The following is a 27586-nucleotide window of genomic DNA, read 5'->3' as shown; positions in this document are numbered from 1 at the left end:
GAGGTTACACAGATGGTTCATTATAACGAGAAACTACTGTACCACTAGTTAGTAGTTTGTGGGATGTTTCTAACTCTGAAAATGGAATATGACAGGAATAGCTCATAGAAATAGCTAATGGGCTATGCAAGGACATATTTGTTTTCATGCTGGTTGGCTGCCGTGCCTTTCATGTCAGCCAACCAGCATGTCAGACTGTCAGGCCAAGCTCAGAGGTTGTCAAAATCAGAAGCCAAACAAAAAATTTCACTTTTATCTGAAACATCTACCCACATACTTTTGCTATGTTATCAAAATGTCAAAACTTGACATTTTGCTAAATGTTTTCTTTGCAATTGGATCAGAAGCTTGAAAGCATCAACTCCATCCTTATTTTAGGAGCTTGGAAAGACGCAAAGACATTACAAACAACGTCTAGGAGAAAAGCTGCGTGCAAAGTTTGATATACAACCACATACAGCAGCTGCTTCAAACTCCTTCGACAGAGACTCCTTCGCCACATGCATGATGTATTTGCAGCGATTCTTCACTAAGTTCCAAAATTAGACTTTTGGTCTCTGACTGCTGAGGCATGATGTGCATGACAGGGATTTATTTTTACTGAGAAATAAAACTCTTGCAGCCTGTGACACACCAAAATTCCCCCATGCTAAAAAAATTGAATTGAACTTTGCAAACAGCAAAGATTACCAGTGTTAAGTCGAGTTTTTATACAATGTAACTGCATAAACATGTCTTATAGATAGATAGATAGATAGATAGATAGATAGATAGATAGATAGATAGATAGATAGATAGATAGATAGATAGATAGATAGATAGATAGATAGATAGATAGATAGATAGATAGATAGATAGATAGATAGATAGATAGATAGATAGATAGATAGATAGATAGATAGATAGATAGTTGCATCATTGGGCGTGTCTACACTGAACAATAAAAGCTAAAACAGTCCTCTTTCCTTTTTTTAGGCAAGGCTGTGATTTCAGTGGTACGTTTTGACCCATTTTAAGCTCCTTGGCATACACATCTGCCAGTCAGTGACCTTGACAGGATTAAGAAAACCAGGATCCTACACTCTACCCTGACATCAAGAACTAAGTATATGTGTCAGTCATGTTTGATACCTGTACAGATGGAGAAGCAGCAGTGATGCTGAATGAGCAAACATTCATAAAGAAATGTCACATCCAAAAGAGCTTTTTCACTTAAAGAAGGCCGGTCCGACAGCCTACATCGCCCCTCCTCAGCTGCCTAGTATCACATTCACTAAGCTGACCAATAGAAACAGGAGGGGAAGACAGAGGTGACTGAAGTGAGAGGAAAAAAGACAAGGCAGTTCTATTCATGTCCAGAGGGATCTGTTGGCTGTCAGCATATGTCTCCCTCCTTCTATAGCCTCAAACCTTACTCCCTCAATATCCAGCATAGTGTTAACGACACAGATAGATGCACAGGGACAACAGTAAAGCTCGAAAGGCAAAAACCCTGCACTTAACCTCAGGGGTACCATAATCATAGGCCTTGTATCTTCCTGAATTTCAACAACTGCAGTGTCAACCCGACGCTAATCTGCTTAATTATAGATGCTGCTGATAAGAAAAGGAGTCTATGATTAATCATCTACTACACAGCTTAACCAGAAGTGTATTCCGCTCCCTTGAATGACAAGCAAGCCTTTACATGCTGCTGAAAGCATGACACGCTGGTATTACAGCTCTGACTAAGTGTAGGAGGAAGCTGACAGAGAATTAGGCAAACTGATTCTTTTACAAAAGTTTTGAAATTCATAATTTTAAAAAAGATTGTCACGACTTCTGAACCTTCAGATCCTTAAAGCTGCTTGGGATAGTTAAAAACAAACCCGACTAATCTGTGTCATCTGTGTTTTAAACTTCATCATTACGTACAGTCTTGTGAAAGACTTTTTACAGGACCTAAAGTAAACCAGAAGCTTTGGTCAGTTTGCTGAAATGGAGCATTCAAGTGTGTGTTAACACACGTGCCAAGGTTGGACTGTGCAACGCTCAGGAAAACTGCAAAAACCACAAGAGCTAAATCTCGGATACTACAGGCCTCAGTTAGCATGCTAAACGTTAGTTTATAACAGTACAATTAGAAAAAGACTGAATAAGTGCAGGTTGTTAGGATGGATATCCCTTCTCTCTAAAAAGACTGTGGCAGCACAGCACATGCTGGCAAAGTTGCATCTGAGCAAATCACAAGACTTCTGGAACAATGTCCTTCAAACAGACGAGACAACGTTTGGTGAAAATCAATCACAGCATATCAGCACAAACACCTCATGCCAACTGTCAAGCATGGAGGTGGAGGGGTGATAATCTGGGCTTGTTTTGAAACCACACAACCTGAGCACCTTGCAGGCACTGAGTCAAACCTTAAGTCGTCTGTATTCCAAACTCTTCTAGCATCAAATGCTAGCTTCAGCTAACATTCAGCTAACCCTCTTAGGGACACTAAAGTCCAGTCTACGTGGGCAGGGTCCTCAGAAGATTGGGTAGGCCGGAAGTAAACGGCGGTCTAGCCTTCAGATTTGCGTCACTGCTGTCTCGGTGGAGTTTAATAAACTCAGCTGTCTGCTCCTTGCTATCTGAAATATAACATGACACTGGCGTAAATTCTCGACCATCTCACACTTCTGTTTAATCAGTTTTCTGTTTGACGTTTATTCAGCTGTGTGAAAACCAAGGAGGAACCCACCAGGGGGATTAATAAAGTTTTATTTTATCTAATCAAATCAATAAACTTTAATCTCAGCCAAACCGATTTACTCACGAACAAATAAAACACTGAAAAAAGCCAAACAATAACATTTTTAGTTTATCTAAGTGACTTATATATCACATTTAATCTGAGTAGCGAAAGACCACGGTGATCTGAACATCATGTGCCGGGAGTTTGCCGTTCTCGCCGGCTCTAGTGACCCTCGAGCTCCCAGCTAGCTATCAAGCTGTTGGGTAAACAGAAGTTTACACAGCTACATTCTCGCCTGAAAATATGTTAAAAGTTTATTTTGTGACCCAGAAAGAGTAATAAGAGTAATATTTAAACTTAGAAGCAGCCGCCATTGTTGAAAACTGGAATTGGCTGGGCCGCGCTATGAATTCTGGGATATAGTGGGCCACAAAGGATACACCCAACCCATCCTTCAAATTCGGGGAAAAGGAGGATGCATTTGTCAGCTGCATTCGGAGGAGTCTACGAATTTGGACAGCCTTTGTCGCATTGCTGTGACGTAATCAGTCTACAAATGCGGCCTTGGGAGGATGCAGCCCATTAATTTGGAAACCATTTAGGGACACTCCCAATAGGGCTTAAAAAATCTGGGACTCTCCACCAGTTGCTCTTGGAACTGAAAAAGCTCCTCAGCTGACATGTTAAACGTCTTCAAGAAACTTCAAGAAGTCCAGACACTTTTCTTTTCACCCTCCTTAGCTTTAGCTAACGCTTGTCCAAACTGGATCTTGCATTAAGGCAACAATCCCAAACATATCAGCAAATCTACAACCGAATGGTTGAAAAAGAAAAGAGTCAAGGTGTTGCGATGGGCCAGTCCAAGTCCAGACCTCAACCCGATTGAAATGCTGCATCGAGCTTAACAGAGCTGTGTATACACAAATGCCCACAAACCTCAATGAGCTGAAGCAACGCTATAATGAAGAGTGGAAGAGTTTCTATGGGCACTGCAGTGTCCACAGAAACTATTTATCGTCACATGTAACACGTTTGATAAACATACAATGACAATACAAACAGCTGAGTTATTTAAACAGATGTAAAACTGTGGTGGGGTTATGCCATGCTCTGTATAAATTAGCCCCAGTAAATGGCAGAAAGTGTTGTAGTAAGATCCTACAAGGTGATGTTGGTTGGTTTTTTTAACCCTTCACTCAAAAGATAAACAATTGCTTATTTTGGGGGAAAGTACTAGGACCCTGCTGAAGACTGAAACCAAACTGGAAAGCGAACTTGATCTACCATTTATCTGTTCACACGTCTATATTTTTTCCATATTCTAATTATCCTAAGTGGTTCCCTTTTTGTCAGTTTAATTGCACAGTGTCAGCTGTATCAGCTACTTTACACCAAATGACGTTTTATAAAGCTGACGCAGTGATTCTCAAACTGTTAAACTGAAGCAGCATCTGCTTACAACAACAAATTGTTTCATAGGCCTGGAGATATGATCATTTCAGACAGACTGTGAAATGCCAAACTCCACAGGACTCACATTAAAATAGGCAATGAAATCTATATTTAAGAAGAAAAATTGTATTTAACATGATTTCAATGGCCCATTAATCATCCTGTGACCACAGAGTTTAGAAACCCCAATCTAGATTAAATTAGACAATAAAAATCTAAGCTAGCTACACGATAACTTAGAAAGTATTTAGCAGTGGTGAAAGAAAAGTAAAGATTGGTGTATTCAGCAAGATCATTAGGGCCTTTAGTTTTATTGTATTGCTGAAATATTACAATCGAAATGATACCAGTGCTTAATTAAGCAAGTTATATTTATTTATTTTTTATTGTGCAGGCTTACTTTATTTTCTATATATTTCCTAAGTTGTTTTTATCTATATTTATTAGAGTGTGGTTACCTTGTAGTCATACACCCTCAATGTGACCCTCACCTTTGCTTCAGCACATTTTGCCTATCTCTGTTTTTTTCAGTCATTATCCCCCTGCAGATCTGTTAGAATCTGCCTGTTTGCTTTCCTGTTGGTCTGGTAGCTCGCCCATGTGCCTCTGTGTCCATGACCAGATGGATGTGGGAGTCTGCTGGCTAGTGAGCCAACTACAGTGACAAACCCTGCTAATGGAGACACCAGAGGAGGCTGTGATACAGGCTCTATCAGGTAATAGAGCAGCGGTTAGCCTGGCCAGTTAGAGGAAGAGAGCACAGGAAATCAGCAGCACAGAGGGCCCTTGGCTTTGTGAGAAAGATCAATAGCTTGTTTGGATGTGGTTCCCTCCTCCTAGAGTGCCAACCTTTACCCCTCCGCATCCAGCATTGTGGGGAAAAACAGATGGATACATAGACACACACATGCACACACACGCAGATCAAAAAGGTTGTCTGTACACACTGGCCAGGCAGACATCTGACACATCTGAGTGCCCCCGCACACCCACCCCATTCCCCACCCACAATCCCCTTTCCTTACCCCTCCTCATCCAGCTTCTTTTGTTTCACACAAATGTTCATCTCTGGAGACTGGCTGACTCCACAGAGTACTGCAGTGTGGTGAACACACATTCTACAAACAGGCCTCACAATCTAGATACGCCTATCAGCCTTATGTTATTTATTTATTTTGCATATGTTTTAATTTTTGTTGTTATTCTGTAATATAGGTATTAATAACTGCGGTGCTAATATTTTTGGACAACTGTGTCGTCATTTCAATTTTTTAAAACTGGAAATTATTTTTAAGTTTGAGTTGGTTGTTCACACTTGACATGTTCAAATGATTACTTGTATACATTTATAAGAGAAGGAAGCCTGATCAGCATTCATATTCACATTCATCACATGACTCTATATAGAGGTCCATAGGATGTTATGCTAATGCTTTGCTATTATTAAAAGTGGCAGAGTGCATGGAAAGAGCCAAATGTCTGGCATGTGACAAAAATTTATATTTGTATCATGAGCCAGGTATTTGGCTCTTATCATGGAGTCTGCTATTTTAGGAATAGTAAGTATGGAAGGAGCACAGGCAACAGAAACTATCCCAAAACTATACCACCCTATAGGACTTATTTTTAAACAAAAAACTGAATCTGTCAAAACCAATGAATTGAAACAGCTGGATTAAATTACAGCACTTTGGTGGATTGGAGTACTAACATCCACGGGGTTTTTGTTTTTCTTATAGATCCGATATGTGGGGCTTATAATCTGCCATCAACAACTACCAGATTAAAACCTAAACAGAGAGGATTTGTGCTTCTACCGCCCCAAACTAAACAAGATTTATCCTCTTAACTGTTGACATATGATATTTCCGCTACAGTTGCGGTAGAATTTTGGTCTTAAAGCCCATGTGCAAAGTAAATAAACCATGAAATATGGTCTACGTAGCAGATAGCACCCAAATATAGCAATAAAATTACTTTGCATAGACTTTTCCCGTAATTTTAATAGAAAAAATTTGATAAGTGTTTAAAAAATTCAGAACACATTTTTGGATACAGTAAACATCTGAATCTATAGAAGCCTGTTTGAAGTTGATAGGGACAGATAGGTCATGCAAGAAGAGTGAGGCGTATTTACAAATTCATATATGACATATATGTTTACATCTATTTTACAGTAGCAGCTCAGTACAGTCTCTTAGGTGGGGTCTGGGATTTTAGGATTCCTCTGTAGGCTACTTTCACTTATGTTAGCCATTATGTTGTCCACTGCTACCAAGACAATTACAGGCCGCGGTAACACTCAGTAAAGTCAAAACACCTTCATTAAAGCCCTTTCCGCGTCCACGAAGGCTCCAAACGCCATTCGTAAAGCAGCCGGAGGCGGTAGGGGCTCTTACCTGAGCTGTCCATGGTACTGCAGTCCTCCTCTCTCAGCGGGCCCGCCTTCGGTCCGAGGGTGGCCGCTATGGAGCCTCCAAGTGTGCCGCCGCTGCTCCCTCTGCCGATGCTGAAGCTATCCCCTCCGCTATCGACCAGCTGCAAAGATTCATATCCATCGTAACTGCTCTTTTTCTTGTAGGCCCCCAGCAAGCTCATACCCAAAGGAAACAAAAGAAGGGAAATTAAACACAAAAGAACCCCAGAAGACGTAGAAAGCGACGCCGTCACCGCCGCTGCTGCCCGAGCTGCTACTGCTGCTAGTGCCTCCTCCTCTGCTGCTGCTGCTGGGTGCACCACATGTCCGGGGATGAGAGGGTGGCCGCTCTCCTCTGTTTGTGATAGAAAACCGGGTGGTCTCTCTCTCTCTTTCTCTCTCCCTCTCTCTCTCTCCTCTATTGCGTCCTCCTTTTCTCAGCAGCGCATTCTACTACGACGATTGTGCTACTGCTGTAGTCCCCGACTGAGTACAAGGGAAATCCACCCCAACTCACTCACAGTCGTCCTGCGTTAAAGCTGCACTCACACTCTCTAATAGGCTGGTTGAGACTAGAAGCATTCGTTTAAATCTGGTAAGTAATATCCCAAATCTTTCACTTGTTATATCATTAATGCAAAATATTAGGACAATTGTAAAGAACTGCACTTACTTCCAGTGTTTATGCTGGATTAAATCATATTAAATGTCCCAAAATAGTTCAAAATGCATGTCACGGTATAACAGAGTCCATGTCTTTAAGTGACTTGTTTTGGTCAAAACTAATAAAGAACCCAAAGGTATTAAAATTTACAATAAGACAGCAAAATATGGACTTAAAATGGACTCACATAATCAACAGATGATTTGAACAGTGGCTTCTTTTCTCCCAGTAAATCAGTTCATTTTTTAAGTGATGAAGGGTACAAAACTGTTGGATTTCCACAATCAAATGATGAATCGTGCTTGCAATGACATGTGCATAGTAGAGGCAGAGATTTGAATGGTCTGAGGTGTGTGTGTAGATGAATTATTGATTTAAATGATAATGCTCCCAGTGTTGCAATTGAACACCTGAATTTATTTAGAGCCGCTTTTGTTTGTGTAAATAAGGTCCAGATTAGAAGTCTGGGACCGTAACTGAGAACAGTTTTCATTTGACTCCTGCACTAAAAATGAACAGGGACTCCTGGCTCTGTCAGAATGAATAAGAGCAGGGGCACAATAGTGCCATGCTTTGCCACAAAAAGGAAACTCTTCCTCATAAAGATTTTCTTTTCTTTTTTCATTTTTTCTTTTTTTGGACCAACTTGGATTTTAATAGCCATTAAAATTAGGCAGATTTGTCTCTTAGCTCCAAATTTGTCCGTTTCATTTTTGTGTTATGACCCCAAGTCTGTGTAGGACAAAGCACTGACCAGTGATGGCATGCTTCCTTCCTAGGCCTTGTCCCCTGGCAACAAAAACCATGCATGGTTCTGAAAAGAGGACATGAGCCTGGGAAACCCTTTTAGGAAAACAGACGGGAGCTCAAAGCGCAGCGGGAACGGAATGTCCAAAAGGGAAGAATGATACCCCGGCCATAACCGGATGCAACGTGCTGCTCCTGCATTGTTGCAAAGGAGCTTCCAGTCTAGTTCCGAACCGTGCCTTCCAGTATTTAGCCAGTGATGCCCTGCATGTTGAGCACACAGCAAGCAGGTGCAGTATGAGCTCTTTGCTTTGTCATTACACATGAACTTAAATACATATTTGTAGCATGTAATGTGCTTTAATTCATCTCGTTGTGTTTGTCTTTTTGTCTGTTCTGTATTCAGATCTGTATTTTATAATATATAATATAATCTGTAAAAAGGTTTTCTGGCTTTTTTAAAAAAAAAACTCACTTAAATTCAAATTTTAAACTGATTATATGTGTGTGTGTGTGTGTGTGTGTGTGTGTGTGTGTGTGTGTGTGTGTGTGTGTGTGTGTGTGTGTGTGTGTACATGTTTAGACACCTTTGTGAGGACAGACAAATGACATGCTACTATATTTGTGGGGACCAACATGGGGACTAAATGTCCGTTCCCACGATTTTGAAGGCATTTTTCAGACTCTAAATTTGGTTTTAATGTCAAGGTTACAATTAGGCAAAAAATTACGACCACCTCCCTAATAGTATGTTGGTCCCCCTTTCCTGCCAAAACAGCCCTGACCCGTTGACTCCACTAGACCGCTGAAGGTGTGGTATCTGGCTCCCAGATGTTAGCAACAGATCCTTTAAGCCCAATAAATGGTAAATGGTAAATGGCCTGTATTTATATAGCGCTTTACTAGTCCCTAAGGACCCCAAAGCGCTTTACATATCCAGTCATCCACCCATTCACACAATAAGTTGTGACAAGGGGCTTCCATTGATTGAACTTGTTTGTCCAGCACATCCCAAAGATGCTCGACTGGATTGAGATCTGGGGAATTTGGAGGCCAACTCAACACCTCAAACTCCTCAAACCATTCCTGAGATATTTTTTACTTTGTGGGAAGGCCTTCATCCCATAGTGCATCCTGGTGCCAGGTGTTCCCCAGGTAAGCAGCAAGCACAAACCCAGCCATCTACATGATGTAATAGAAAATATGATTCATAAGACCAGACCACTTTCTTCCATTTCTCTGTGGTCCAGTTCTGTGTCCATTGTACAGTGACGTACAGGGGTCAGCATGGGTACCCTGATTGGTCTGCAGCTATGCAGCCCCTTACGCAACAAACTGTGATGCACTGAGTACTCTGACACTAAAGTGAGCTACAGTAGCTCATCTATTGAATACATGGGCCAACCTTTTTGCTGTGACGTGACAGTGCTAACCACCGCACCACCATACACCTCTTATATTGTTTTCCATTAAATTTTAAATGACATGGGAGAAGCCGCTATTATGACCTTCTGGGAATTCATTTCTATTTCCACTGTACTGCTATATGGCAACTGCTGTAACGTGAAAAGAAGCTGTATCACAGTTTATAATGGTTTTACCATTACCCTCAAAGGTAGTTTGAAGATTAATCATTATCCCTATAACAGTTAAAGCAGAATCCAGGAATCTGCTGCATCAGCTGCACGACTCTGCTGATAAATCAGGTAGCAGACCTGAATCAACTGCTGAGCCGCTGTTGCATCAGTTCTTACATGTCTGAGTAAATATTGTCGCTGCTGGAGTGTGCATTGCTGTAGCTTTCATCAGCACTGTCATGAAAATCTACAGAATGATGCTGCCTGTTTATCTGACTTTCTCTTCACTTAACTATAAAAAGCCTTAAAGCCCTTGTGCATACAATTTATACTGAGCCATAATGAAACCATTTACGCCTGTTTGCATTAAACAAGTCCTCTAAATCCTGAGGGGTGACTATAACATCCTGGTGCGAAAGGTGAAGCAGTGGTTAAACATCAATCCACGCCAAGTCCTGTAATCCGCTCACGTGGTGTGCATGACGTTTGGTGATGTAAAGGTACGCTATTGGATCAAAACAGAGGAGCCTTCCTCTCAACAAGAGCGAGCCCTCGGTGATAAATATGGTGCATGTGATGGAAAATACATAGCACCCTTTCCTCCTACAGCATTATTTAACATCGGTGCTCTGTTTCTTGAAATTTGTCCTGCGAGACTGAATTGAGGACGGGACATACAGGATGTGCTTTTAACTGATTTCCTGAAATGCAGTTATGGTCGAAATCACCTGCCAATAGAAAAATCTAAATACTACTAAAAAAGAAAAGTGCCAGTCCTCGTGACGTGAGCCAGTCACCTCAGGTCGATGCCACTACGAGCAAAGTAACAATAGCTGTGATTTTCTTGCAGAAGGGACACGATGTCTTATATGCAAAGGGGGGAGGGAAAAATCGTTGCCCCTGACAGAAATAACCCAAATGATGTCATTCATCCTAATCGTGAGCGCATCTTGCAAAATATAGGCCAACTGCACAGAAACAAGTGTATTTTAATTTGTTTAACTCTAATCAATCCTTCTCTTATGCTAACTGGGAGGAAACATTTCTCCTTGGAAGCGAAATCTGTCCACCGAGCAGGGATGAACTGTCAGGGAAGTGGCCACAATCTCCGGAGGTAGATATTATGTAACATCCACACACGGATCGTGATGCTCTCCGCTTCTCTTCCTGCTTTGAGGCAGAGCCCGAGACGATAAATTGTAATTCTCATAAACTCAATCAAAGAGTGCGAATAGAAAATCCAGCGGATGACTTTACCTTTCTGAGCGCCTTCTACCATCCTCCCGGGAGCGCCGTCTTGTGCCGAGGTGGTGATGCGCTTTGCGCTCTGCTCACAGACACCGACCTTTGATTTGTCATTCGCTGCCAGTCAAAGGTCAGTGCGTTAAAAACGCCCTGTGAGACCTGCTGTCATGTAACAACTCCCCGGTAACTCCAGGTTAACCCGTAAAAAATGACAGAAACAACAGGAGGCTACGGCATCATCATATAATCACATTTTGGAACATGATCAACAAACAAAGTCCCGCGATGGCGATTGGTAGATCTGTAGAAGATGTGGATGAGTTAAAGACGAGGCGGTGGTGGGAGCGTGGATGTTCGTGAATTTGTACAGTAGAAACTGCGCCGCTCAGCGCAACCTGCCTGAACTGAAGGGGGAAAACCCGGAGTGGACTGCACGGAGAAGCGAAGGGCAAGGACAATGTTTCCGTACCACACAAAGATGCGTTCAATAATTGTAAAAATCTGCATAATTCATAAATTCATAAAGCAGATTAAAAAAAACAAACAAAAAAACCCCGCAATAGTCACGAGTCAGCTAAACGACACTAAAATGCAAGACATGCTTCAGATTTGGCACACATTGCAATCAGTGGCGGCCCTAGCCTGTTTGGCGCCCTGGGTGAACACACCCTCTGGCGCCCCCTCCCCTCCCCCACCACCACACTCTCTCTCTCTCTCTCTCTCTCTCTCTCACACACACACACACACACACACACACACACACACACACACACATTAAGGATTGTCCATTGACATAAAATTGGTGTCGGAACCATACTGAATTTCACCAGAGAAACATACACACACACATATGAAGAGAGAGAGAGAGGCATAGTATGCAAACAGCTACCAAACAGCCATCATAATTTGTCATACAATGAGAACAGAACAAATCAACAATTGACAATGACTAATTAATATTAAAATCTGTAACATAATGTATTGTTTGTGTTAGGATGCCTGGGTCGTTGACCCAGGGTTTTTGAGTTTACGATATTATTTATACTGTCTAGTTTTTGGTTTCTTTGAGTTCTGTCTTATGGCTTATGTCTCTGTCTTCTTTAGTTGCTCTGTCTCCCCTATCACCTGCATCCCCTTGTCTAGTTCGCGTCTATGTGTATCTTAAGTTCCTATATCCCCTTGTTCAGTCAGTGTTTGTCTGCCCTGTTCACACGTCTGTTCCCTTTGTAGTGCCTGCATATGAGTCTGTGTCTTTGTTCAGTCTGTGTTATGTGTTTCCTGTTTTACTTTGAAAGTCCATGTCTGATGTTAATGTGTCGGGTTTTGCTTCCTCTTGTCTCGTTAGGCCTGATTTGCCCCAGCTGTGTTTCCCTCCTGTTACCCATTCCCTGATTGCTCCCTCTGTGTATTTAAGCCCAGTGTTTCTCTGTGTCTGTGTTGCGATCTACTGTTTTCTTAGCTGTGTGTTCTGTCATTTCTCTAGTTTAAGTTTGTTTTGAGTTTTTTTTTAGTTTTGTTATATTTTGAGTATTAAATTAAAGCCTTTTTTGAGTTCACGTCTGTCTCCGGAGTCTGCACCTTGGGTCCTATTCCTGCCTGCACACAGCCACACCTAACAGTTTGGAGTTTAGTCTGTTACTGTTGCTATTTTAACCATTTCTTCTTGGAGCAACTGTAACCCACATAATTTCTTTAGGCATTAATAAAGTATTCTGATTCTGATTGTTTCAGGATGACCTGCCATTATCCAATGACACATTTGCTTACCTGCATCTTCTCCTCCTCTTCTTTTCTATTTTTTCTAAACTGAGCACCTGATGGATTTGAACTTTTCTTATCCATCTTCCATTGGTTTTAATTTTGCACTCCAGTATGAACACCCATCCCCCATATCGAGGATCACCACAACATAACCTAGCACACCTACACCTTAGTTCACAGATTCACTTTGTCTAAGGTTTATTTCTGGGATTTCACACAACCCAGGATTCAGATCATGAATACATAATGGGCTTGGATTTACATCATTATGAATGAAATGTGCTCTATTTGGAAGCAGCAGGGCCCCTCCCCTTTCGACGGGCTGTGTGTGAGACTTTAAATCATCAAACTGTAAAATATAAATTTTAAATTGTTATTGATCCCTTTATCCCGAGTCCTAAAGTGCATATTTATTTTCTTACTCTTCTTATATATATTGTTTGTTTACTTGCACTGCTGTAACTGGAGCCTCGTCGTCTCGTCTCTATATTCTGTACTGTAGCGGAGTTGACAATAAAGTTTTACTTTGACTTCAGCAGCGAGCAGGCGCACCGAGGGCTCTCGCGCTCACTTTTCGCGTACAGAATTTCGAAAAAACATCGGTGCAAATTATAAGTCTGTATCATAATGTCTGGTGTTTTCGTGTTTGTTGGTTTGTTTTTATTTTGCGAGTTGGTTATTGGATGCTGCTCCAGCCAGCCAGAGAATCCCCCGCCGCCCCGCCCTCTCCTCCCTCCTCCCAAGCAGCAGGCGCGCCCTTACTCCCAGCAAATGGGCGATAGAAAACCGATCAGTGCCTAGGCCATTCCCAATATACGCTGGCATGACGTCGGGGCAGCATGAATACGAGCAATTTTTATTTTATTTTTTTTTGCCGATGCCCGTGATGCCGCCCCGGGCAACAATAATAATAATAATAATAATAATAATCCTCGTGTTTGGTTTGGTTTGTTGCAGGTGAGAACATTGTTCATCATCCAAATCTGAATCAGGTGTTCACAGTCGACCCTGCTGCGCCTCCCGTCGAAGGTAAACACAGCAGATGAGACGGTAATCCGCGACAGTGGAGAAGGCCTTTCACCCAAGCTCTAATTCACGTGGGGTTGATTCACAGATCAGAGGGGATTAGACACGATGGGAGGACAGAGATAGTATTCCTAAGCATGCTCGTGTGGTTTCAGTGTGTGTTAGCGTTGGTCTTTTAAATATGCCCTGCAGCTGGCACACATTTAGATTTTGGCGTTTTGCTTTCCTCAGAGGATTTGAGAGATACAAGATTCACACATTTATATTTTCTAGAAAGAAAGACAGACAAGAAGGAAGAGACACTACCACAGTATAGACAGAAGCGTGCACTGTATTTAAGTCCTAGGAGTAGCTATTGCATAAGTTGTTGTGGTCACACAGCCCTCTTTATTAAGTAGAGAAACAGTTTAAAGAACGCACTGTACACACAAGGTGTGTGTTTGTACACCCATTATTGTCATTCATTTAATTATCTCCTAGGTCTGTTACACAATATTGCATGAGCTTAAGAAACGTATCTAGTTGTGCACAAGTGCATGTTGCCAAGCAAGTACTGGCTTAATCGCAGAGAAAAACAATGAAAGCTGACTGAATGAATGAAAGCTGGAAAAACAGATTTAACATGCCTAACATGTTTTGACAACACTTTATGAACACAGGGCAAAAACCCATTGCCACATCCATTCATTTAAGAAGCATTCAGTCCTACACAGCACAATCTAAACCCACTTCCCTCTAAGAGTCTGGATTTGTCCTACATTAGCAAACATGTATCAATTTATTTTGCTCCTTCCCCAGGCTCTGTTGCACTCTCATGTTTACTTCCTCTTTGGTCTTCTGGTTACAATATGAGAGTCAACTCATAATACTTTTAAATCAAATGTACAACATACCCATACAATCAAAACACAGATAATGGAAGAAAAAAAATTACAAACCTGGGATGTAAAACAAAGAGAAGCTCATGGGAAATGTGCTGCAGTGAATAAAACAGGTGCTAATTTACATACAAGTTTTTAAAATGGTTGGACAGCACTAACAGAGCTACATCAAATATTTTAGAAACATATTTGATGATGGATGTGTTTTAGTTATTAGTGTGGCTAAATTACTGTCTTAGTCATCATTTCATAAGCTATTCTGTTTTGTGAATAATCACTGCGACTTTCAAACAATCACATGAAACAAAAAAAGCTACAAAGCAAAGTCTGCAAAGACCTACTATATTTTGTTCACCCTGCAGCACTGATTTATACATTCAAACAATCCAGACATGAGAACATCTTTGCATCTATGACCATATCAGAATCATAAAAGTATTTAGCTGAACAATCACTGCAAAATCATTGCAGCATACCAAAAATATCACATTTTGGTGATCAGAATCTCAAGGCAACCTTATGGCATGTTTTAAGGAATGTAACAATACTGAAGGCACTGATCTTCATCCCAGTGCCGCTGAGTCACTGTACAGGATTCTTGTACAAGTCCAAAGATGACTGCAGACCAAAGTTAACAGCATTTCAGCAAAAAAGATTAGCAGTTTGTTACAGCTTGCACTGTCTGTGTAACTGATGGCTATAGTGTACAATCACAAATACATTTAAATAAAAAACTGTTCTGTATGTAACAGATGACTTTGCATGTAGCACACAGGCTTTAACAGGTTTCTAGTGTATAAGAAAAAAAATGACTCAAATGATGTTTTCATATAAGGGGCGATGATGAACTTTACTATTGCTCAGTTAAAGCAATGGCATGAGAATATTTACTCTTCGTGTGTGTTTTCTAGGCAATAATGTGGTGATATTTTATGTTGTGATTTATATTTAAAAAACTGTAAGTGTTTTTAATCATGTGAGTATTATTTTCCCCCATCGTTTTTTGGTTTTACTATAAAAAAAATCAGACATTAGTGTTTACTTTTTGCATATTGGCTCATTCAGTGGTTGGACCGGAGCAACTGAAGATCAAAATTCATGTGTGATAAACTGATTAATGAAAGTGTTGTGCAGAATTTGGATGTTTAAGCATTTTGGTTTTTAGCACACTTGAACGATCTTGAATGTTTTACTGTCAGGATTCTGAATCTGAATTTGTCACAATCTTCATTCTATAAGTCTTTGAAAATTGTCATACAATCTTTCATTTGGAAAACTGGACAGTCAATGAGAAACATGTGTGTCAGTGACCTGGTCCATTGTTCTAAAGTTCACTCTTAATGGCCAAACCGAAAGCTGACACCAGGCCAGTACATAAAGGCACCACTGCACTTCTTCCCCCCCTTCCCCTTGGTTTTTTGTTCATTCGGGGTAGACTCATGGTGTCTGAGCTTGGCAGGTATCTGATGGCTGTGTGTGCATCTTGGTGCTGAGGAGAGAATTGATATAAGGCCAAATCCGGTCTGTCTCTGTACCGGAAAATGAGTGCAGGATTCCTTGTGACCTGAGTGAAGAAATAGGAGAACTAATGAGAGGAAAAGCGGGTTGTGGGTACAGTTCTTACATTATCTGGAGGCTGTACCACAAAATGGACAATTTAGAACAGATGCATCAAGTGTATTGACTTTTCTATTAGCTTATTTCCTACACTCCCCACATTTCAACTGAACTGACAATAATTTGAGAGTTGGCCATGTCATGCTAACTGTGACTAATGCAAACTTGACAATGCAGAGATGAAGTAGGGTAATAAGAAGTCACTTATTTCTAGCTCTGTGACCAAACATTCACACACATGCAACTGTAATCTCCAAAAGTTGATTCTGTTCATCTGGACGTAGCGTTTTTAGTAGGAGAAACGTTTCAAGATGTCCAGATGAACAGAATCAACTTTTGGAGATTTACATACCTGGATGATTGAGCATGCATCAAGACATACATGTAATGTTCAAACCCAAGCTGTATTACTTGTATTAAATTATCATACTTTATATTTCCTCTAGAAGCTATTTAAATATGACTATGATTAAACAAATGTCAAAAATAACAAAATATAAAGTAAGATCAAATGAAGTGCAAGTATTTACTGACTTGTACAAATCAATTACGGGTTTTGCCACATCTTTGTAATGTCTCAGTCTGGCCATCAGAGCCTGCGGCTTGTCGTCATCGTGCTGAATCAGTGGCTCTCCTGTGATGTCATCCTTACCCTGAAGAAGGCAATGCAAGGTTACAACAACGCAGCAAAGGCAAACACAACACAAATCAGTGAAATGACATTTGCAAATGGGATTGAAGCACAGTACAATGCACTAATTAGCAAACAACAGTGCATTTGCCTCCGCATGCTGCATTACGTCCACAATATGCAGTCAACATGATACCCATATATTGATCTTAAGGAGCTTACTTTCAGGAATATTATAGTCGACATAAGATAAAAGTATGGCAATCTGATTCCATTGTAATTAGTTCATGCTTACATGCAGTTGTTTTAAGAACATTTTAACCATAAGAAATACTCCGTAAAAACAACAATATCATATTTGTGAATCGCTAATGTGCACTGGAGTCTTCATATCTTCACGTCACACCACTATGAGTCACACAATGTTAAATATTGCATATTTAAGATAATGATAAGTCAGTTATATATAAGATAAGATAGTTGTAATTATGTGCTAACTGGGACTTTGGAAACTTAAAAAAAAACTAAAGAAAACCAATCACAAAGCTGTGGTGGTGGTGGTGGTGGTGGTGGTGGTGGTGCGGGAGTGTGGCAACAATCATCCCCCTCATCTGGTTTCAGCCTTTCATTTTGGCAGGTTTCCACCCTGTAGAAGAAAGGCACTAAATCCCTAACAGCTTAAAAAAACCCCACAATGACACAAAACCCGTCGGGAAGAAACATCCACACAAAAAATAAAAACCTAAATTCCAAACTATTTCAAACTTTGTGGCTATGCTGCCACTTCCAGGCTGCTGACACCTGCACTCGGGGAGGGTTGAAGCCCATGTTGTAGACTCTGCCGCTGGCTGGATGGATCCAGCGGTCGCTCAGTCTCTCCTTGAGAGTCTCATAGGGGATGTTTAGGCTGATAACCAAGTCTAGCTGATACAAATTGTTGAGGGCCAAAGCCTGTCCGAGTGTGCGGGGGAAACCTAGGCACAGTCAGGGAGAGGGAAGGGAAAACATGAGTCATCGAGTGGTCAACCAGGAAAAACCAATGTTACACACTGAGTTAGCTAAAAGACTAAAAAGTGAATGTGCACTTTTGAAGGCATGATCACAGCTCAGTCAATAGCATGAGTAAGAAACAATGTACACGTGAAATATTCTGTTTTACAGTTTCAGATGCTGTTATTTCCTCTTGCTAATATCACCAGCTGGCAGAAGATGTTTACAGTTTTCCTGTGGAATGGCTTGCAGTCATGATATTATATCAGGATTTTGCACTTGTGAATGAATGGGGTGAAAAAACCCCGAAGCTTTCAGTTACACGGCTTTTATCAAGCACCAGCAGAAATGACAAGCCAGCGCCTTTCATTCATGCTGCCAATGCCTGTGTCTAACTGCTGCACCTCCAATCACTATGCTTTCAAACTTCTGATGTTTGCAGACAACATGACCCTTATTGGGGCCATCTCAGGTGGGGATGAGTCTGCCTACAGGGGGGAACTGACAGTCTGACAGCCTGATGTAGAGACAACAACCTGGAACTAAACGGTGTCAAAGCAGTGGAGACAACTGCGGGCTTCAGGAGGGGCTCAGCCCCTATTTTATGCCATGTTTTTGTTATGACACTTGCACATTAAAAATTTGTTTTGGGTGCTTTGATCTTTATCTGGAAACTTCTTCCTTTCTCTTTTTTTACTCAGAAACCACAAGCCAAGAAACCTACGGAACACAAGGAATCGATACAAAGTTTTTCAAGGACGTACAATGGCAGAAGTCAAATCTACAAATGGATTCTGTATTTCTAGTTCTGTTGGCTATGACAATGCACTTTTTTTACAGTTGACCTTAAATGTTACATTACACAGTGTCCCTGGTTTGTACCTTTCCTCTGTGTCCAAGAACTGACAGTTCTCGAACACTCCTGTTCTTTTGTTTGGTTAATAATGCACCGTTACAACTCTAACCACCAGGGTTAGAGCTGCCATGCCAGAGCCCACAAATGAATCACAGAAAAGCACTAAATCAAAGATTGCAACACAGAAAGAGACACAAAATACTGAAGACATGCCGAAGACTGGGAGTCTATAGTGCATGTATGTAGCTAGGTAAATGAAAGCATGACATGAACTTTGAATGGTAAAAACCAAATATCCAGTTGGCACCAGCAACACAGACTATCAAAGGCATGATAGAGGCATGATCGAGGAAATGCAGGCGTGTATGTCTGTGTGTGTGTGTGTGTGTGTGTGTGTGTGTGTGTGTGTGTGTGTGTGTGTGTGTGTGTGTGTGTGTGTGTGTGTGTGTAACCTTGATTTGCTTTCCCTCTTGCTCAATTATTTGTTTAGTGATCATGCTTCAAGGTTTGAATTGGTTTAACACTCACTAGCTTGTTTCGTCAATGTTTTGCATTTCTCTTGATGGCAGTGGCTAATATTAAACCTTGAAAAAGACACGGTAACCTGCAAAGTCAGCGCTTTATTCATGTAACAAGTTCTTCCAAAAGTATGAATATCCTGTATAAAGACTGCTATTAATGACTAACTGATGAAAAGTATGTGATTATTAGCATATGATTAGAATATCATAAAAAAGTGATCTTTTTTTTTTGGGGGGGGGGGGGGGGGGGTGAAAGGTAATGGAACAATGCTATTGCCTGTAAAGGGGAAAGTGTTTTTTACATTTTATTTTACCAGTGAAGCAGGGTACACACACTTGCAAAATCAGTACCTTAAAAGTCTGTGAAGGTTCTTCATCCAGGTCATCAGACCATAAAACTTTATTACTCACACATGTAGAATAGTGAGGAGAGTATTTTTTTAATCCCCTCAGATTTAAATAAAGCCAAAGCATATGACTCTTTGTGGTTAAATTTTGAAAATGCAGAAGTGTGTCTTTGCTTTCTTTCTTCTTTTTTCTCTCTCTAGCTTTCAGTGTCAGGATTTGAGGGGTGGCACCAAGTGGTGGCCAATCAGATTTGAAAGATAGCTGGCAGTTCCTAACACTGCCATGAGGCTGCATCATGAAAACATCCCTCCCAACCTCACTACAAACAATAAAGACAGAGTAGTGGGGCAGGGTGCTATATGTAAGTGTTAATGAAAAAGTAAAGCAAAGAAAAGAAAGAAGCATTCACTGTAACAAAAAACAACCCAGTTCTTCTTACCATCCAGCAGCCAGCTGTGACCGCTCAGCTGTTCCAGTCTGGGCAGCATCAATCTGGTCATCACATGGTCAGGCACCAGCATGCTTCTCTCTACATAGGTCTTCACCAGCAAGCATGCCTCTGATACACAACAGACAGGTGAAAACAGACAACATGTGTCCGTTTGTGATTCCAGATTCTGAAGTTCTTAAACAAAACAGGACAGGGCTTGTTGTGTCAGTGTGGAGGTTCATTTATTTATTTATTTATTTTCCTGAAACATGGCAGCAAGGTTTTCTTAAGGCACATGTGTTTTTACTTAAGCCCTCCATAGTGAACTAAACCTTATTGTCAGTGTGAGCTTGGCACATGCTGGGAATTAAACTGACTGTGCTTTTGTAGCCACAATGAGGAAGTGCAGAGAGACACATGCACGCAAAAACCAAAAAAAAAAAAGAAAGAAAGACAGAAAGAAAGAAAGAAACGGTTTTAGGCTGTTTGGAGAAACTGCTGGAGTTAGTGCTCTGGGTGAATTTGACTGAAATCAGATACAGTTGATAGTAACAATAAATGTCTTGCGCGGTGCAGTTTGGATAGAGGGCTAAAAGTTTACAGTGAAACAACTGTGGACACAAACAAATGCGCACAACTTCCTCCTGCAACCTTAGCAGGATTGGTATTTTTGCTATTTTTGCATTCGCGGGAGAAGGGGGGTCGTGAATTTAAGATATGCAGCGAAGAAAATTAAGAGTTGCATCAACTTTTCCCTCTGCGCGCGGTTTCTTCCTGTTTACACCACAGTATTGCCGTTTAGGTTGCTGTGCATATCCTACCTGTTTTTGCCGCTATGCCCTCTCGTAGAAAATGACCACTGGACAGATACTGCAGGCCAAAACTGTGCGCAATCCTCTGGGATATCGTTCCTTTCCCTGATCCCGGTGGACCCATGATAGCAGCTCGGAATAACTTGGCCATATCTTAAAAGCTACTGTGAAAACAAAAATTCTAAGATGCTCAGATGTCACTTCTGCAGGTTGTGCGTCAGAGACAGAGATAGGCTCACCTTTTAATTAAATTCCTCATCAGTTGCAAGCATGAGCAATCAAATAGATCTAAGGTTAGGGCGGTTTAAAAAAAAAAAAAAAACTCTGCCAATGTAAATTTCAGCCTATCTCTGGAGACTGTGGATCTTTACGCAGACAGAGCCCACTTTCTGCGCACAGTGGGACTATCCTGCTCTCAGACTCGGATCAAGTCGAAACACCCTTTTTTCTTCAGGCTCTCTTATGGATACGTTACGCTACGCCTTCGTCTTTAAGACTAGCGATTTGTCTGCAAATGAATGAGGGAGTCTCCAGAACGCCCTATTTTACTGCGCACATTCATCCAGAAAAAATGCGGATGAGAGAACGTCGCAGGGTAAACTGGTTACTGTAGTTTTCTTTAAATATACAGCCCACAAACATATGTAGACTAATGGGTCACTCTAAGACAGAGAGGGGAAAGTTTACATTAATTTTATTATTATATTTAACAACGGCATAGAAAAGAAATACTGCTGTTCTATCCATCCATCTATCTGCCAATCTATCATAGCCACGTTTTAAAATAATAATATTTACCTCACGTAGGCGGTACAAATGCATCAAAATAAAATAAAATAAAAAAAACAAGGAAAAAAGGAAAAAGATTATTTAAAAAATAAAATAATTATTGTCGGTCTTAAAAAAAATAAAAATAAAAAGTGGGTTTATTTGTATTACACAGTTAATTGCTTCGCAGTGGGAAGGTCACTTTAAACCAATGGTGAGAGTTCTGCTTTAAAATCGTGCACGTTACCCCGCTAATCATTAAAAGTAGTTGGTTATGCTTGGATTTCACCACTTGTTGACAGCATTTTCAGCCGATCGGAGCCTTTACAACGCCGCTTAATTTCTCACGCTTTCGCACTGCTGGCATGAGGCGCAGAAACAAGCAAACGAGACGCCGTCATTCCGCGAAACATTTGCGCACGGGTGGAATCTAGGGAGTACTTGTTGCGAGCCATACGGCGGAGGCAGCGTCCCGGAGCTGTCAAATACTGCGCACAACCTTGAGTCTTCAGTGGAATAACCAGACTAATCCATCAGACCAGCAGCTCAGAAGATTAACCTTTTTTTCCTTCCTTTTAATTTTATTCTATTTTATTATTTTTAATTTTTTAGCTTCGGAAAAGTAGTTTTTGTCCGCGAAACCGGAAACCTGATTTTAAAATCACGATCTTTTTTTCTCTCGCTTTTTTTGTCACATGGCTTTGGAGAATTCAATAACAACAAAAAATGGCGACAATCACGTTGCTCTGTGTGGTCTTGCTGCGTCATTAAAAATATTCATGTAAACACGGGGCGTTAAACAGGGGGATTGCAGGTAAGCGAGCTCGTTGTTCGTCACACGTTAAATGCGAGTTGGATGCAATTAAAAAGAAATGATTATATTTAGATTCCACAGCATGCTGATTGTTTTTGCCCAGAAAAGGGGTGTGTGTGCAACGCTGGGCGTTAACGTTTGGCTGCACAATATTCACTGCGAACGTTGCACTTATGTGTAAATATATATATGTGTGTTTTTGCATCAAGTCGCTTTTTCACGTGCATATTTACGCTAGTGAAAACAAGCGTGCATGTTTGCGTGACCTGACGTAAATAACAGTGTTGTTTCTCTTTGGCCAACTTTTAATTTTTTTCTTCTTTGAGGGGAGAAGGCAACGACAAGCTTCGACAGTGTTTATTCCTCTTTAGTTCGCTTTACTGTCTTTACTCCTGGCCTCCCTGCTGCCTTCACTGTTAGTGGGTTATAAGCCATTCCTCGACTATTTACATTAAGGGTTTACGCAATATGGACGCGCTTTCATCACAGGGAATGTTTTTATAGTCACTACCAACAGCAGACGTCGCTCCGAGCCTGACACCGCTGCTCTGTCTAGTTGTTACACATGTTGCTTTGCTGTCCACGTCTGACACGGCCATTTTTATTTATTTTGTATTTATCTATTTATTTTTGGCTATAGTGCCCCTGTGCAGTGGGGCTAATGGAGTTGTTTACATGAAGTACGGAGGGCGGGCAGACGACGAGGAGGAGGAGCAGCTACGGCCAGCGACGCGACCGGACTGCTCGAGAGGCTTCTCGCGCCGCGCGCGCGGGGGAGGGAGGGGGAAGGGGAGGAACCCGCGAGGAGAATCATAACAAGTCTGACATCACTCGGCCTTGTGCTGGTACGAATAGCCTATGTACAGTAGGCAGTTTGTGTCGAAGAAGTCATGGCGGGAAGGCGGTGAGGGAGTGCAGTGTTGTTGTTTCAAGATGGGAAACGTTAGCTAGCCTTTGTGTGTGGCAAATGGAAACAAAGATGAAAAACCCGAGTGGTTTTGTTTTTTTTATGTGGAACGAGGACTACGACTAACTAAGCGGATCAAACCGCATGCGCAGTCTTGTGCATGATTAATTGCCCCCGCCCCCTTTTCAAGGCAGGTAAAACCCCTGTGAAAAAAAATCGTCTTTCCTTCTTTTCACAGCTTTCCACCGAGGCACCCGTGACTCTCACTGTGCAGCTCTCATACACTGAAAAAAATATGTTGTTGGATTTACTTAATTCAATGGTGGACATTTGTTGCACACAGATGTTTTGCTTCGGCAGCAACTTAAACAATTGAGTTAAATTAACACAATTTATTCATGTTCAATAAACCTGTGCAATTTGTGTTGATAAAATGTGACTTAAACATGTTTTGATGAAGTAATTTGAGCTCTTGGAATATTTTAATCCTTCACAATTTTCTCACGTTATCCCAACACGATTCAATAACTTTTACCCAATACTACTTGGTCACTTAAATACTACATGTTATCTTCAAATTACATTTTGCTATTATATTCTAGTATCAAATACACAATTTTCAAATGGAGGCCTTATAACAGATTGTATTGTTCTCTTCCAAGATGGTTGCTGGCATCCACCAGTAACCTTTAAAAACAACATGTCTAATTTCACTGCATTGACAGTAGGTAAAGAATTAAACTGACATTACTCCTCCACTGAATCTATATAAATCAACAGTTAAATAATGTCAGTTCTTCCATGTTCTCTGGAATCAATCACAGTAAAGAAATTAGACTCTTTCTTTTGAAAAATGTTGGGAAAGAACAAATCAAAACATTCTATTTAAGGCCTCTGACATCAAGATTCAGTTAAACAACAATTATAACTAAACAATTTGAGGTAATGTTAGTTTCCATTAACATTAAATTAGGTTACTGAATTGGCAAACACCTTCCTATTAACATTACCCATTTTACCCCAATAACTAAAGAAATTAGCACTTGCAGGTCAAAACCTTTATTCAAGAGACGCAAAAATAACATTGATACAGTGACTGTCAAAAATTACAGCACTGATCATACTGTGACATCTTGGTTCAAAACAGCACACTTAGAAATATTCAACGTTCCTTACTTCAACTGAATGAAACTGAAAATACCATTTCACACGACCCATATGGGATATTTAGACTGTATAACTGTTCACGCTACATCTCTTCACTAGTAAAAGAAAGAAAAAATACAAAGAGAAATTTAAAAATGCTGCCAAACAGACAAACGGAACTTGTACAGAGCAAAAGGAAAAACAAACAACAAAAAAAACGGCTTGTCCTCATGGCAGTTGCAGAGTATATAAAAATGAACCCTGCGATCCGTTCCTGGAATTGAGCTTCAAAAATGCAGCAGAACAAGTGTGAGATTTAAATGTCCTCTCACCTAGAGCTGGTCACCTCACATGCATAACAGTGAGCTTCGTTGCAGGAGCAGTTTTGTCTTAGTTGTGAGCTTTTCTTGAGAGCTGAGTTGCATCCAACTCCATTACCACCCTTTGAATCACCTCAAAAGTGTAGCAGAGTTGTGATGGGTAACTCATGTTGAAGGAATAAAAAAAGTCCAAACAGCATGGCTACTGCAAAGGTCACGTTATCCAGATCTTGAAGAACAACATCAGAAAAGTCATTGCCTGGCGCATCTCTGGAGACAGATGTTCATTGTGGTTTTCTCAATCTGTGCAGTGGCCTCAGTCAAGTCCTGGTTAAACACAAAACATTTCTTTAAGATTCCTTTTTAAACTCATCTCTTTTGAATCTACCAGTTCTAATGTTAGAGTAATTTAAACCAATGCAAGCAACATAGTAAATAGCTATAGCCAAAGAGTGGCCTGCCATGCTGCCATTCATGGTCTAACAGAGTTTCTAAGAGAGGGTGAAAAACATAATAATTTCAAATGCTTTACATTAGTTTTTGTTAGAAAGACACCGGCCCATCAGAAATCCAGGTTATGTCACTCAGAAGATGTTAGAATTTAGACTTTCAGCCCCACAATTTGGTTAGCTGTTGGTCTTTTTTTTTTTTTTCAAACAAAAGCTAATGTAAATATTGGGGGGATTTTTCTTTGTTCACTAGAATGACAAATTTAAAGTTTTTTCACACTGATGTGACCCCTAATACAGGGGTGGGGCCTCAAGGGCCGGCGGCTGAGTTCACTACCAGGCCTCATGTGAACTTCAAATTATTAAAGAGGACTACTGGTCCTAACCAGTCCAATGAGGATCAAGTGGATAACTAAATGCATTTTTAAATGTTGCAAAGCCACAATCTACTCATAAAACACTCACCATGAACTCCTGCACCAAGATGTTGCAATTGTCTTTCACACAGATGCGGAGCACTTTGATGAGGGACTCCGAGCATTAATGTCATCCTAAAGTATTATAACAAAGAAAACAGAGATTTGTGAACTTTTCAGTAGCACAGAAGAAAATGATCCCAGACAAAAACTCTTGACTTTTTAAACCAGTCAACATGCAACACCAGCATCTACAAAGCAATATCAAAAGTTCCTGTTTGACATCAACTTTATGGATATATCGTTTCCAGAACATTTATTTTTTAAAAAAGATAAATTTTTCTCAGTGGGCCAGTAAATGCATGACGAAAATTATGGCATCCTTTTAGTGGAATCAGTACTCACAGGTAATAGTTGACGGTTTCAATGGATGTAGCATAAAAATCTTTTACTGACCTAATGCAATACATATACACTTTGTAGTTAAAGAATTTTAAAGTTCTTACTGTCATAATGGCAGCTACATCCATTAGCTTTGTGCCCTGTTCCCCCGATCACTTTGCAAACACTTTCAGTAGACTGTCAGAGAGAAACTCAGCTCCGTCAGAAACCTTGACTGTATGCATGGTTGGGATGCACTGGAATGCTGCATTTCATCTGAAATGACATAAAATTATTTTGAAATAACAGCAGGCACTGTGCTTGGTTAATCAGTAATGTTTTGTTGAATAAAAACTGTGTTTCCAGATCTTATGGGATTAAAAAAATCCAAAGATGTTTGTTTCTGATTTGCAACCCAACAACCCACAAGTTACAACCTCATTTCAGTTCAAGTGTGCATTAATGCGAGTCCAGTAATCACCTTTCTGGCAATACATACAGGTATAAGTTAAACCTATGGCAGATTTTGGATTTCTCAGTTGTATTAATAGGGTGAGTATGCATGTACCTAATAATTATAAAAAACCTATTATAATTAAGTTACAGAAACGAAAATAGAATATACTTTCTTACCATAACACCTTGAACCCACAATCCATCAGCTGACTCCTGGTGAAATGCAGAATAGAGGTCGTCTCTCAATGTGCAGCAAAAAAAACAAAAACAAAAGGACAGCAGGTGAGGGCAGGAGGGGTAGGGATGTAAGCTAGCATAATGCCGCTGATGATATTAGCTAAAGCTGTTCAATGTCCAAAATCTCACTAACACCACGGTGCAGTAAATACACAATGTAACTGAAGAGTCAGTTGGCAAATCTATTCACACAGAAAACCAAATTATGTTATGAGTGCCTCGTAATTAGGTTTAATGTGATATTACGGCTCTTGTGCCAAAGACAAATTCAAATGAAAAAGCGCCAATTCTTTGACAACAGATAAAACAGCAAATAAGCTAACGGCTCTTTTTTAGCATGTTACATGGCGACACTCTAGACGTTTAACTACATTTGGCTGAAATATGGTAAAAATTAATTCAAAAAATCAAGACATACCAAAAACGTAGAGTTGGCTGCTCGACTTGACTGAGATGGATGCCTTTTTTAAACCACGATCCAAAGCCCGCGAGATGAAATCACGCGTGGTTTCACGAGATTTAACGTTGCTATCTTATTAACTTACTTCACCTGAACATGATATGAACAATTTAATACACCCTTTCTGCATATCATGTAGTTTTTACACTATATAGTGACATTTAACTTTAAAACATGAGGCAATTGTGTTAAATACATGCAAGATGCTTACATAAATCCAAGAGATGGCCAGTCCCTTTTTTTCAGTGTACCTGAGCAAGGAAAAAAGGGTGTAGAAACATTATTAGGATATAGCTTAATGCATCGATAAGTGAGGGGCATTAGTTTGATTGTGCAGGTGGTAAAAAACAAAAAAGCCTGAATAAACTGACACACTACTGTAGCATCATCTGGCTCTCAGATGGATTTCATACAGAAGACGCCTGGATGAGGAGGATCCTGTGACTGTAACTGTCTGCAACTTTACACATGGTCCAGATATTTGTTTCTCTTAAACATATAGGTTGTTTTGTTTGCTTTTCCCCCCTCCCTCTGTCTGA

At 40.5% G+C, this 27586-nt stretch overlaps 2 protein-coding genes and 1 long non-coding RNA gene across 7 annotated transcripts in view; 1 reads left to right on the top strand and 2 right to left on the bottom strand.

The window, feature by feature from the left end:
- Positions 1–7193, bottom strand: part of dnajc6 (DnaJ (Hsp40) homolog, subfamily C, member 6) — a 33302-nt gene extending 26109 nt beyond the window's left edge. For all 4 annotated transcript variants that reach the window (XM_026146172.1, XM_026146173.1, XM_026146175.1 and 1 more), the window contains exon 1: positions 6571–7193. In XM_026146172.1, the coding sequence (XP_026001957.1) occupies positions 6571–6769 (199 nt within the window). In that variant the 5' untranslated portion in view covers positions 6770–7193. The remainder of the gene's footprint in view (positions 1–6570) is intronic.
- A 1842-nt stretch (positions 7194–9035) lies between these two features.
- On the top strand, positions 9036–18995 carry LOC113008630 (uncharacterized). The gene is made up of 3 exons (XR_003270053.1): positions 9036–9153; positions 13539–13610; positions 18428–18995. It is a non-coding gene; the product is annotated as an uncharacterized LOC113008630 (long non-coding RNA).
- On the bottom strand, positions 13921–21349 carry ak4 (adenylate kinase 4). 2 transcript variants are annotated; one of them, XM_026146178.1, is made up of 6 exons: positions 20933–21349; positions 20703–20857; positions 19891–20010; positions 17538–17710; positions 16640–16758; positions 13921–16052 (listed from the first exon to the last, which is right to left on the bottom strand). In XM_026146178.1, exons 2-6 carry the CDS (start codon positions 20842–20844, stop codon positions 15926–15928), a joined length of 681 nt encoding a protein of 226 aa, XP_026001963.1. In that variant the 5' UTR covers positions 20845–20857; positions 20933–21349; the 3' UTR covers positions 13921–15925. The 2 variants fall into 2 exon arrangements, with proteins under 2 accessions (XP_026001963.1, XP_026001962.1); XM_026146177.1 differs by having other exon boundaries at positions 20703–21345.
- Positions 21350–27586: the final 6237 nt, after the last annotated feature.

The sequence above is a fragment of the Astatotilapia calliptera genome, chromosome 17, assembly GCF_900246225.1.
Source record: "Astatotilapia calliptera chromosome 17, fAstCal1.2, whole genome shotgun sequence".
Lineage (NCBI taxonomy): Eukaryota > Metazoa > Chordata > Actinopteri > Cichliformes > Cichlidae > Astatotilapia > Astatotilapia calliptera.
Note: the sequence above shows the minus strand (reverse complement) of the source record. Positions and strands in the feature narration are given on the sequence as shown.

Coding starts and splice junctions, on each gene's coding strand:
- ak4 (XM_026146178.1), bottom strand. CDS start 20,844: ATGGCCAAGTTATTCCGAGCTGCTATCATGGGTCCACCGGGATCAGGG. Junction 16,759..17,537: donor TCAACCCTCCCCGAGTGCAG/GTGTCAGCAGCC, acceptor TGCCTTCTTCAG/GGTAAGGATGACATCACAGG. Junction 16,053..16,639: donor CCCGTAATTGATTTGTACAA/GTCAGTAAATAC, acceptor TTCTTCACTCAG/GTCACAAGGAATCCTGCACT.